Here is a 12,256-nt window from a genome sequence, read left to right as displayed (position 1 = left end):
TAAAACATATTTTGGAAGAGTAAATAAGTTAACTTTGTTCGCATATAAAGATTGTATCCTGGCACCAAACTATTTTATTTCAAAGTGCGGTGGTATCATATCCTAGATATTCATTCTGGTCACGAGGACTTGCGCATTTCTAAAGGAATGCATGCATCCAACCTACTGACTAAAAACGAAGGCACCCCTTCCCGATAAGAAAATATAGAAGTCGAAATAAACCATAGATTGCGTCATTTACCACTGAGATTTTCAATGTGTAAAGTAGAACTACACAAGCACTTGCAGAATTATGCATGATTGCAAGAATCCGATCATTTCTATGTGATCTAGCAAATGCACATTTTGTACACAAGGGTATAGCATAAAAAACATATCTTCAGCCACACCCTCACCTTCTAACGGACTCATCAGAGATCATCACGATCTGTGGGAGGATCATTATCTGGCTTCTTACGACCCTTCCTTTCGTTCCATCTTGTCCACGCCCATCTCAAAATGAAGAATCCCCCGATGGCATACACCTGGATTCAACCATATAGGACATTCATAAAATTAAAAACAATTCTACAGAAATGCATAGGAGTTCATAGGAGTTCTCCTTTGATTTTCTTTCGTTTTTTTTCCCCGGGGGTGGGCATGGGCTGTTCCTTCATTTTTCAGACCACAAATTGAATATGACTGATTAAAATGAGCTACATGGTTCACATTTGTTTTTTGTTCACTACATGCACCACTTAAAGTTGAATCATGTTGACAATGGAACTAAATCCCAGATTCACATTCATTACCCCCACACAGATTTAAACTTTTCATTCAAAAACAACTAAGCATGTATTATGTAAGCAGTATTTTTACACTAGGCGTGCTTCTAAAATTGTTTGGAGGGAACTTCAGACAATTTTAGACATGAATGCCTTGTAGCTCAATAAATATATTTCCTACAGCATTTATCTAAATCTTAATACCTTTTTTTTCGTTTTTCCTTTTTCTTTTTGAAAAACTTTCGCCTGTAATTAAATACCCCAAATTGTTCAATTTGCAACTAATTGCCGAAAAAGGAAAAAAAAAATCCTCGTGAAAGGAGAATGCATGAACAAAGAGCCAATCACATGCATCAGTTTAATGCATAATAATAACATTTGACAGATCAAGAATCTTGCATCGTCAAAAATGGAAACTTGAAGAGCATCCCTCGATCCTCTGTGGTAACTACCTTGTCCGCTGGTGGGAAACAGCTTATCACCACCAAGGGAATTTTAGGAGACCTTAACAACAATCAATACACCATTGTGCCTATTCATGTTGCACCATCCTTAATCATATGCTTCCCTAGGTGGATTAGCCCACACTGTTGACTCTCAACCCCAACAAAAGGCCAACACCTGTTGTACCCTGGCCTGACGTGTACCTAGTAATTTCTTGGAGGCCGCAACATGAGGAGATTTAATTTATTTGAAAGAAGGAAAAAGTATTTGTAAAAACATTAAAAAGTTCGAAACTTTTAAATTTTCGGGTGTTGCTTTCCAAAGGGTCTTCCTGTGCTAGTACATGGGAAGAAACCAGATTCAAGCACTTGAACGAAAATATGGTCCACATTACCAAAGATGGACCCAATTCCCCTTGACAGGAGCAGCTAACCACCTGAGAGGTTCAGGTAAGGCGTCTAGTAATCATGTCACACTCATATACTATCCAGACGGTCCCTCACACATTAACACATACTCGATTAATTCAATTTAAATTCACGTCCTTGTATCTCAGTCTCAGATACCTTATACTCTCCACCAAAGGTCTCGGTCTCAAGTTGAAGGTGAATAATCAGGATCACCCAGGGTACCCACACCACCAAGTGGCTGTTTTCTAGGTGCTTTAGGATCATCGCTACCCAAGGAAAGCTCCAATAATGAACAAGTCGATAATCGGCGGAATGTTATTCACGCAATATACATCAACCACAAAGCAGAAAGAGCTGAAAATCTACATGTTTGAAACGATGCAACACAGTACCTGCCAGAGAAGTATAGGGTTAGTGTTGGGCTCAGCTTCCACGGGGTCAGTTTCGAGCTTCATCGGAGCAAAGTCCTGCCTCGGAAAGTTCACCGTAGAAGGATTGGCGCTCTCATCTTCAGTCACGATTGGCTTCTTCTCTACCGGCTCGGCGGCCGGAGCAACAGGCGCCGGCTCGGCGACCGGAGCAACAGGCGCCGGCTCGGCGACCGGAGCAACAAGCGGCGGCTCCACCGCCGCATCGTTCTTAGGCAGAGGCAGCTTGATCCCGCGCAGTAAGTTGGAGAAAAATGCCAAAATAGGGTTTTCTTGAGTTTCCGCCATTCCTGTTGCTGTGTGCAGAGCGATGAATCCAAGATGGGATTTGGATTGGCTTTGGGGGTAGTAATATCATACACGTAGGTGGTGCCAAACGACGCCGCTTTAAACATCATTTATGTATTTTATATATTTATATACAACTATGTGAGAGAGTGGAATCGGGTAGCCCGGAGGCGTCTCATAATCCTCTATTCAATTTATTTATATATAGATAAAAAATGTGATTTATTTTTTTTCTAGTCCCCTACCATACAAGTGTTGGGATCTCGATCTCTTCGGATTGAGAGATGATATCCCAATATGTTAATACGTACAAATTTTACCAATTTCATTCATTTTAAAATTCATGTACGTTCAATACTGTAGTACACATAGTTGACTTTTAAATGCATGAACAAATTAATACTGAGTTAATACATAACATAAATATATAAAATATGTTTTCACTTATTTTGAAAGGGTGAAATGCAAAAATAAATAAATAATAATCATTTTTAGAGTGAACAACTTTTGGTTAGCTATTCAATCTCACGGTCAATGAATTAGTGCACTGAAAAAATGGAAGTTACTATCAATTTTAGCCCAAAAACATTTTACCCCTTTTGAGCTTTAATTTATGTACGAGTTTCGGCCCAATAATATTGAGCTTAATCTGATAATAAAATTATTGATAATAATATTATTTCATGTTGGGTCAAGAACCTCGTTAGGAGGAGATTATATGTCTGATTTTTCTCCTGATATTAATCTGGACAGAAAAAACCCCAAAAACTCGGGTCGGCAAAACATCGAATTGAAAATTTTTTGTTACGAGAATGAAATGAGACTAAAGATGAGTCGGGATTTTGGGAGATTCTTTCGGCCCTATTAATACCAGAACTCGGAGCACGTGTTGTGTGCAAGTCTTATCGTGCTCAGTGGTTTTGTTTCCAATTTATTTTGTTTTATCAATTTTTGTAATTAGTTTGTAGAATTAGTATAATTCATAATTTAAATAAAGATACAGGTGATATGATGATTATAAAAATAGATAGGGGGACCATTGATTATACTACAGATGCACGTACCAATACATGTCTCAACTTTAATATAGTCATAATAATAATACTAACAACAATAATTAAAATTTGAACTCCAAATCAACTTTTGTTCACTAAACACTTGCTTGGAGTGATCCTCCCACAATATCTGTTGAATATGATTCCAATAGAAACCAAAATACATTGCAAACTTTGATTTGCAGTTTGCAATCATCATCTAAACTCAATAACCGAATGCAACATCATCTGTTACCGGTCAAAATGAACGAGGGGTTCATTTTGCATCGTGCATGAAACACAACTCCTAAAATCACACAATGTTGGTGTAAACAAACTAAGAGTGACGGTAAAATGTATTTGGTAGCAAATTAATGAATTGGATGACAACTTTTGCAACATTTGAAGCAGCAAGTGACCCAAACAAATGGATGGAGTTTTGTCCCTCTTGTGCACCTGCTAAATCCGATAGCCCACGAATCACAAGAACTGGGAATCCATTTGATAAACTTGTCTGCATGCACAAACCACAATTTTTCAGTGTGGAAAAACAAACACTATGGAAAGGAATTTGGACGCGAAAGAGAGGGGACGGGGCGAACCATTACTACTGCGGTGCTCTCCATATCAGCAGATGATACCCCAAAAGTTTGAAATAGGAAGTTCCTATAAGCTCCATTATCAAGAAATATGTTGGCCGTTGAAGCCTTCATCCCAAGTACAACCTTGGGCTTATTCACAAGGCATAGGCTTGAATTCACACATTTGTCCAACTCCAGTCCCTGTGTGGTTTTATTTCACATAAACAGAATCAGTAGTGATACAACTTCACAAAGGAACTCCAAATCCTATGTTCTATATTGTGAATTCCATCTTTTACATCACGTACACCGAATTACCGATAAACTACAAGTCATGTGCACTAATCAAATTTAAACTTGAAATAGAGCCACAATAAGTAATAGTAGATGAAGCATCATTTGAAAGAAAAGATTCGAATTTTGGTAACATGGGAATATGCATATATTAGATGTGAGATGGGTGGTTGTTATGGTCGTCGTCGTCGTCTTACAAATATGTTAGACGAAAGAGACAGTATTCCCTGTAGCTAGGCTCACCTGGAGAGCTGAAGCCAATTGGAGCCAATTGCTAGTGACATTAAACCAAAGCATTTGTTGAGCAGTATCAACTTCTCCTGCATCAGAATAGAATTGCTCTGCCCTATACCCAATCATCCCTAAAGAACTATTTCCTCCCCTAGGAACATTATATTCCTTAACTTCAAGCTTTGCAAAATCATTTTTGGGGACTTGGGCGTCGGGTTTCTATCAAGAAAGAGTTTGAATACAATAAAATGAAACTAAAGTCATATATACTAATACAAGAAGATTGAATGACATTTTATCAGAAGATAAGATATCCATTGGGCTGTTTTAAAGTACCAGCCAATCCCACAAACCAGTGTTAGCGAATTGGTTCGGAATTACGACATCTCCAATGTTCATGGAAGAGTTGAGATTCCCAGAAATCCCAAAGTGGATCAGTCCCTCGATGTTGAAGAGATCCAGCATCTGTTGAGTTGCTGCGGCAGCATTCACCTAAACAAAGAATAAAAAAAGTCCCTTCATAAATTCAACATTTTTAAGGGAAAATGTCTGATTTTATATGTTTCAAAGGCTAAAATCCAAAGGTTCACCATCCCAACTCCACACTTGACATAAATGACTTCCTTTCTTTGCAACTTCCCCACTCGAAATCGCCTACCTTAAAAAAACATATAGTTCAGCAACATCGTTACACTTTTTATACAGATACACAAGAAACCTTGAACCAAGCTGATTGAATATACATAGTTGAATCCAAACAAATACAGTAAGTTACCAGACAAATCAAGAAAGGGGTTCTGCGAATCGGGCTCGAAAACTCCACTGGAAAAGAATGCATCTTCTTCAAGAGAATAGACTGTGATAAGGCCAAGATAAGGGCCTTTGCTGTTGATTTCTCTGATGATTTCTAAAGATCTCAGCCTCTGCAGTGGAAAGCCCAACGCATGAAACACGAGCAGAGAAGGCAAAAATAATTGGGAGAAGGAGAATTTGAAGCATTTGAATGCTGCCATTCGTTGAGCGGCAGAGGAGCAGACCACTCTCCCCTCTTATTGGCTCCACATAACGTGCAATTAATTTGGGCTCCTCCAAAGTTTTGTTTTACAATTTGTTTCATTTTCAATTGCTCGTGACGATTGCTAAAGTTGATATAAATATTATAATGTACTTACCATCCGTTTGATGTATATAATAATATAAATAATATAGAGATAAGTAATATATTGTAATAAAAAATAAATAAAAATAGATAATGAAAATAAGATTTGATTTGATTTGATTTGATTGATATATTATGGTTTGTTTGATTTGATTGGTTATATTTTATATAAAAATAATAAATTATCATTTTATTCTTTTAATAATTAATAATAATATAAATAATATTATTTAAAGAATAATATAGTAATTTAAATTTAATGATTTGATTGATTTAAGATAAATAATTAATGATTTGATTGATGTGATATAAGTAATTGAAAGATGGATAAATAATATAGTCAAAAAAACGTGAGACTAGATAAGATTATTAATACACAGATTATTAATATGGGACTTCAAACATGCCCTTAACTTATTAAAAATATTACTCTCGTGTAAAAGTAATAACTCGTATATTAATTACTGTACGGTTTTTAACACACATACTCTTGTGAAATCGAATTATGGATCAATTTTATGAGATATATTCGATATGACATATGAAAAATTTTATTTTTATATTAAAAATATTAATTTTTATTTCATATATGGACTGAGTCAACCAGTCTAACGACTAGATCGTCTCAGGAGATATGAATGTTTAATTCATCCTATAAGATGGTTTTACGGATCAATTTTGTAAGATAAATTTGATTTAACCCGACTCAGGAATAAAAAGTGCAAATTTTTATATCAAAAATATTACTTTTACTGTAAATATAAATCAGATTAACTCATTTTACGAATTAACGACTCACAATAGCCTAATCTATAATTTTTCTTGTCGAGTATTTTAAATTTGGTATACACATATATATATATATATAACATTTCGTCTTTTTTTTTTTTAAATTACCGGGTCCTTGTCTATACATCATAGATCAATCATCCGTGATGCTATTGATTTCAAAATGTTGTTTCGGTGTGGATTCGACTGAAAATTTGAAGTTGTGATTCAAACAAAATTTGTGCCTAGAGTCTAGAGATTCTGTGCGACAGCTCTTGAAATAAATATCTCATTTGATTTATATAAAAATATTAATTTTTGTACAAAAACTATTAATTTTAATCATAAATATAAATCGAATTGACCTTTCTAAAACGAATAAAAACCTGTGAAATCATTTGACGCTATTCTTATAATTTTTTTGTTGTGGGAGAGTCGTAGACAAGGACCGATCACCAAATTTAATATCCTCAACCGCTCAGATCACTATAAGGCCCCATTTGGTTTCAAAAGACAGGGCAAAAAAGCACTTTTTTAAGTGTTTTTCAGTTAATAAGGTGTTTGGTTGACCAAAAAAGAAATAAGCACTTTTTAAAGTCAAAATTAGAGTTTTTTCAAAAGCCTAAAATTATAGCTTAAAAAAGTGTTTTTTTTAAAAAAAAAGATGTCTGCCAAATCCAAACGAGGCCTAAATACATTAAAAAATTTTTTGATTTTTTTTGTTTTTTCTATAATTTTTTTTTATTATTTGTGTATTTTTATATTGTAGAGATAAATTGATATTCGTTACTGTGTGTGTGTGTGTTTATGACGCGAAGTCATTTATTAATAAAATTAAAACAATAACAATAAGGCTACAGATTAACCAAAAAAAAATTCTTTAAAAAAGGATATAAATACCACAATTTTCATTCAAAACAATGTACATTTTACATACCAAAACAAAACTATGGATGACAAAATCCCCTCCCAAGCAAAATTCACAACAGGAGGCACCCTATGAATATCTGTGTTTTTTTACACGAGCACACAACCAATATGTCCCTTGATCTCGACTCCTAAGTTCTATCAAACCTATATTTCACTCGACGTTTTTCGCTACACGTCCCAACCATCTGTTCGTCGGCCGAATTCCACCTTCCGGTGAGCCAAACTTCCATACATATCAGAAAACATTGCCAGGCAGTTACTTCTGACTCCATAATGTGCCTTGGTATTCCTGCTGATTGCAACTCCTGAAAATTTCGAGGTATCGATCGCCCACGTGGGTTTAACATACTCGACCACGCTGGACGAGCTTCCATTAGCGTACAAGTAGTTCATCAATACATCCTCACAGTTGAAAAATTCATCCACCATTGCTCTACCTGATGATGCATCATTGCTCCAGTACCTCTCGAATGCGACCTTACCATCGATGAAAGCTGCCCCAGTGAGGATCATGTTATACCCGTCATGTTTTCGAGCATGTTTCTCGCCTCTATACTTTAACGGGGTACCATCTACAAGCCGAGGGTAAAATCCTACAATCCTGTCCGGGTGCTCTCGCCAGACCCTGAACCCTCTTTCGATATCATCACACGTCATCATGATGTCATCATCGAGCTCAAGAACCGCTCGAGTTTTGATCAGCGGATCGGTTTTGAAACGATTGTTCAACGAGTTCTGCTTCTCAACTCGTATTCTTACAGGAACCGCTGTGTCGAAGTCGCTTAGTTCCGGAGGTGTTCCTTTGTTCCACACGACGACTATCTCCCGGACCGAGGCACATCTAGAGTAATGCTTTATGTACATTTTCAGATTCCAAATCCGGGCATCATATGTCATTGTTAGCAACGTGAACTGGGAGTAGTGACCATTTAACGGATATGGTTCATTTGCACCACTTCCACCATATATATACCCAACCCCGGTGCATGTTAGTATCACAGAAAACCCGATAAACAAAGCCATGAAAATGATTCCAGTACATGTACTCAATTTTATTCTGGCACGAAGCAATGAGGTTGCCCGGTTCAAACGACTGCAAAATAGTCTCAGCTTCGAAGATAGCACGCTCGACCTTTCCCAAGTCAAGAGAGTATCACTTCTCTTTCCCATATTGTGAGGGCACCAACTCAATGGGACTATACATTTTACTACCCCGAGTAGAATCCCCACTAGTACCACAAATGCAGCCACAGATACAATCGAAACCAACCCAAGAATGAAGCGCCGGACTGCATCTCCCGAGGGTACTCGGTCACCATCAAGAACAGCGATCCATTCGCCAGAACGGAGCTGCTGAATATCAAGGTGATGGCTACGAGCACCATTCCAAGCATTTTGTCCCTTACTCGACTCTTCGATACCCAAGGGAACCTCGACTTCTTTGAACTCATTATTGGTCAGAACTTCAATTTTGAACACACGCGTACGTTTGCCATACGTTTCACCACAATCTTGACCTATACGATAAATATTTCCATTGTATACAAATGGCCTGCCTCCATTACGAGCTCCCAACGTCTTGTCTGTGTTATATATGGGGTTCTTCTTATGAGGTTTCCATGGACCAAGAGGCGAGTTGCTGTACCAGATCTCAAGATGCCCATTTTTCTTGGTGGCAATCCCGCTATGGTCCGAACCAAAAAGCCAGAACTTTCCTTCATAAAGGATGATAAAAGCATCAACGAGCGGTTTTCTCATGATTACCTTTTCCAGTGTCCATGACAAAGGAAAGTTGGTAGCACGATAAAGGCGAAGATCCCCTTTCGTACTACTCTCTGGCATCATATATATCTGTGGAAAACATATACATTTGAAAAATAAAGAGTTGAAAGAATCAATCAAGACTAAAAGTAAATATTATTATAATAAATCAGCTTACGATGAATAAACTATATTATTTATAATACTAGAGATTTCGAGTTAAATAAGCGACACTAAATTAAAGCAAAATCAAATACGCGCAAACTCTCACATTTCCATTATGGTTGAAGACATATGGATATGATAGATGCCAATCTTCATCAAGGGCCATGCCCAAATGCTGCCATGTCGCTCCCTTATCTACGCTCCGGGAAACTCCAATGTCGCCTTGCATTGTAATTGAATTTTTTGTTTCATAAAACAGGTAGAGGACATCATCCTGAATAACGATATTCAATATCAGCCAAAGTGATCGCACAAGCATTGAACATTCAAATATGGCGCACTGAGAATCATCTTATCTTAGAGCACCGTAAGTGCCTCGATAATGTAGACAAACATATGAACACCATATATATATAGCAATTATATGCATATATACATGCTTATGCTCACATTCTAGTGGAACTTTATACAAGATTCTCTTCCCACAATCGTCAAGAATCAATACATTTCCAACGAACCACATTGAATAAAAAGTAAGTTTCTCAAATCGTTAACGACGAGTTTCTGCCTGATCTTTAGAGGATCCCACCCAAATTGATTATGTTAAAAGCAAACGCGGAAACAAAAAAGCATTCGCAATCACCTCACAATTTTTTCGTTTCCCCTTCCTAAAATTTTCTTCTGTCTATATGCTATTTTCTCGAGCATATTTGTTATATCCACTGGCACTCACATCAAAAGGCCACCATATGAGTAACTGAAAACAACATATAAATAATACAAGAGACAGACAGTTCTATATGAGATTCGAGGACCACTTTAAAAAAACATCATATCGTTATTCTAAATATAAAAGAGTATAGTCCCCCTTTAACACAGAAAAAAGATGCATCCAATAAACAATTTACAAGACTTTATACTAACACCAAAACTCTCACAAGCATACATGCAGAGAGGAGAGATCGCAAATTCTGAATATTTTAACATCGTATTGGACCAACGAAGCTCGAAATTTACAAAATTAAAGGAAAAAGAACAGAAATCACCTGCTGGTAAAGAAAAGGGTCAGCAACAAAATTACTGGGAAATCCTGCATTAGAAGGTGAAGCACAAGTAACCACAGGGTTGGCTACGGGCCATGCTGCACTCTTGTCCTTCCATATATTCATCTGGGTAAAAAAAATCAGAGGTAAGGGAAAAAATTAACATTACGGAAGACCCAGAGTTTCAGACCCCAAATTTACCTAACTTCAAGCTCAAACATCTTTAAAATTTTTGTACAAGAGTTTGTGTGTGTGTGTGTGTGTGTGTTTCTCTGATCATCTCTGTTGCTAAACTTTTTCAATTTAAAACTCTAAACAAAAGAAAGAAAGAAAGAAAGAAGCAATCAAGAAAGTAAAAGAAAAACATGAAAAGCGAAAACATTAAATTATTTAAAATCCATATGTAAAACAACCCACGTAATTAAGAAACTGGAAAATTGAAAAGGAAACATTCAAACTTGGATCATTTCCACTGTCACCAAGCAAACAAACACAACAAGAAATGGTCAACAGACGAAAATCACTCGCAAGACAGATAAATCTCACAATCGGCCTTAATTTATGAAACCACCTCTGAACTATTTGGCACCTATCAAGTAAAGTTGATCGACTAATTCATAAATTATAGAAATTTAAAAAGAAACAAGAAATCAAGAAGTCAAATCATTCTATAAAAAGTTAAATTTTTTTATTCAACTACTTGGAAAAACGAAAAGATGGAAACTGACAGCTTCGATGGGCTTGAGAGAAAAGGGTGAGTCGCCGTAGAAAATGCCGATAGCCCAAGAACCCTCGTTGTCTTCTGCGCAGCCGAGTGCGGCGGCGGCCGACCGGACGTTAGAGGTGAGCGCAAGCCGACCGTAGAAACTCCCAATCAACCCCAAAACGACAAACGAGAACAAGAAATACGCAAACGTTGAAGACACCGCACTCTGCTCGCTGCTACTATTCACGCCGTTTCCGTTCTTGTTACCGCCGCCGCTCCTCCCACCACCATTCCCACTGTGCCACCTCCACCTGAACCACCCGCCGGAACCGCCACCGGAAGTCACAATTGAACTTGAACCCATTTCCGTTGACAGAAAACTAACAGTGGGTCCGTAGCTCACCCCGTGAGCGGGAGACCTCTCCGCCGCCAGCAAATCCTCACCGAGCCTGCCTTATGCATGCAACATTTAAGCCAGATATGATCGCCAAAAAAAAACACAACATAAACTCCACGTACAAGAACAGAAACCAGCAGAGGTTTAAACGGGATTTATAGCTCTATTTGTTTGTGGATCGTCGGATTTCGTCTCTCTGTTCTTGGAACTCTGCAAAGATTGGATCTTTGAATTGAAACCCGAAAGGGAGCAACAAAAACCGCGGCCGGGTTTTGAGGGGGGAGAGGAAGGAGAAACGTTGTAAACAACTCGTTGGATTTACAGTTTCATGCCACCTCTTATCTGTCCGTTTTTTCATACATCAATATATATATATATGTATAATTTATTACAGGATTATCACGATGCTGATGTATGTATATCTTTGATTCTTGATTCTCATGTGAATGGGGGGTTTGAGGGCTTCTTTGGTTTGTAAAATTCAAATTTGGGGATCAAAGAAATGTTGACCATAGGCCGCGTTTGGTTGACTGGCTGGCGATTTCTAGTTTATTTTTTCCAGAATGGTGAGTTCGTAGAACACGAAAACGAGTGAAACTAAAATCTGAAATTTTGATTGAATCAATTTCCATCTATTTAATCTTTTGAATTAGTCGAGGAAAAAAAAAAAAGGAAGGTGATTGGAATTTTTTTGGTTTACTGGGCTATGTTTTTTCGAGATATTTAGAAAAATAAATTATTTTTTTAGAGATTTTTTTTAAAAATGAAATTTGACCAAGATTATTGTCTCGTATTTCATCTCGTTTTTTCTAGTTGTCGAGTTGGAATTCAAGTCCTTTCTTCTTATCGAAAG

At 37.1% G+C, this 12,256-nt stretch overlaps 3 protein-coding genes across 4 annotated transcripts; all 3 read right to left on the bottom strand.

The window, feature by feature from the left end:
- Window positions 1-213: 213 nt before the first annotated feature.
- LOC140884070 (uncharacterized) lies at window positions 214-2,437 on the bottom strand. Its single transcript, XM_073290734.1, has 2 exons — window positions 2,011-2,437; window positions 214-524 (listed from the first exon to the last, which is right to left on the bottom strand). Exons 1-2 carry the CDS (start codon window positions 2,332-2,334, stop codon window positions 411-413), a joined length of 438 nt encoding a protein of 145 aa, XP_073146835.1. The 5' UTR covers window positions 2,335-2,437; the 3' UTR covers window positions 214-410.
- A 1,026-nt stretch (window positions 2,438-3,463) lies between these two features.
- On the bottom strand, window positions 3,464-5,551 carry LOC140883783 (bark storage protein A-like). Of its 2 annotated transcripts, none has more exons than XM_073290369.1 (6): window positions 5,250-5,551; window positions 5,065-5,132; window positions 4,811-4,966; window positions 4,487-4,693; window positions 3,971-4,150; window positions 3,464-3,882 (listed from the first exon to the last, which is right to left on the bottom strand). In XM_073290369.1, exons 1-6 carry the CDS (start codon window positions 5,485-5,487, stop codon window positions 3,706-3,708), a joined length of 1,026 nt encoding a protein of 341 aa, XP_073146470.1. In that variant the 5' UTR covers window positions 5,488-5,551; the 3' UTR covers window positions 3,464-3,705. The 2 variants fall into 2 exon arrangements, with proteins under 2 accessions (XP_073146470.1, XP_073146471.1); XM_073290370.1 differs by having other exon boundaries at window positions 5,065-5,128; window positions 5,250-5,383.
- A 1,726-nt stretch (window positions 5,552-7,277) lies between these two features.
- On the bottom strand, window positions 7,278-11,979 carry LOC140880318 (glucosamine inositolphosphorylceramide transferase 1-like). The gene is made up of 4 exons (XM_073284658.1): window positions 11,029-11,979; window positions 10,304-10,426; window positions 9,364-9,531; window positions 7,278-9,182 (listed from the first exon to the last, which is right to left on the bottom strand). The coding sequence occupies exons 1-4, from the start codon at window positions 11,368-11,370 to the stop codon at window positions 7,500-7,502; spliced, it is 2,316 nt and encodes a 771-aa protein (XP_073140759.1). The 5' UTR covers window positions 11,371-11,979; the 3' UTR covers window positions 7,278-7,499.
- Between the last annotated feature and the right edge of the window lie 277 nt (window positions 11,980-12,256).

The sequence above is a fragment of the Henckelia pumila genome, chromosome 2, assembly GCF_033568475.1.
Source record: "Henckelia pumila isolate YLH828 chromosome 2, ASM3356847v2, whole genome shotgun sequence".
Taxonomy (NCBI): domain Eukaryota; kingdom Viridiplantae; phylum Streptophyta; class Magnoliopsida; order Lamiales; family Gesneriaceae; genus Henckelia; species Henckelia pumila.
This window is presented reverse-complemented; position numbering and strand designations above follow the sequence as displayed.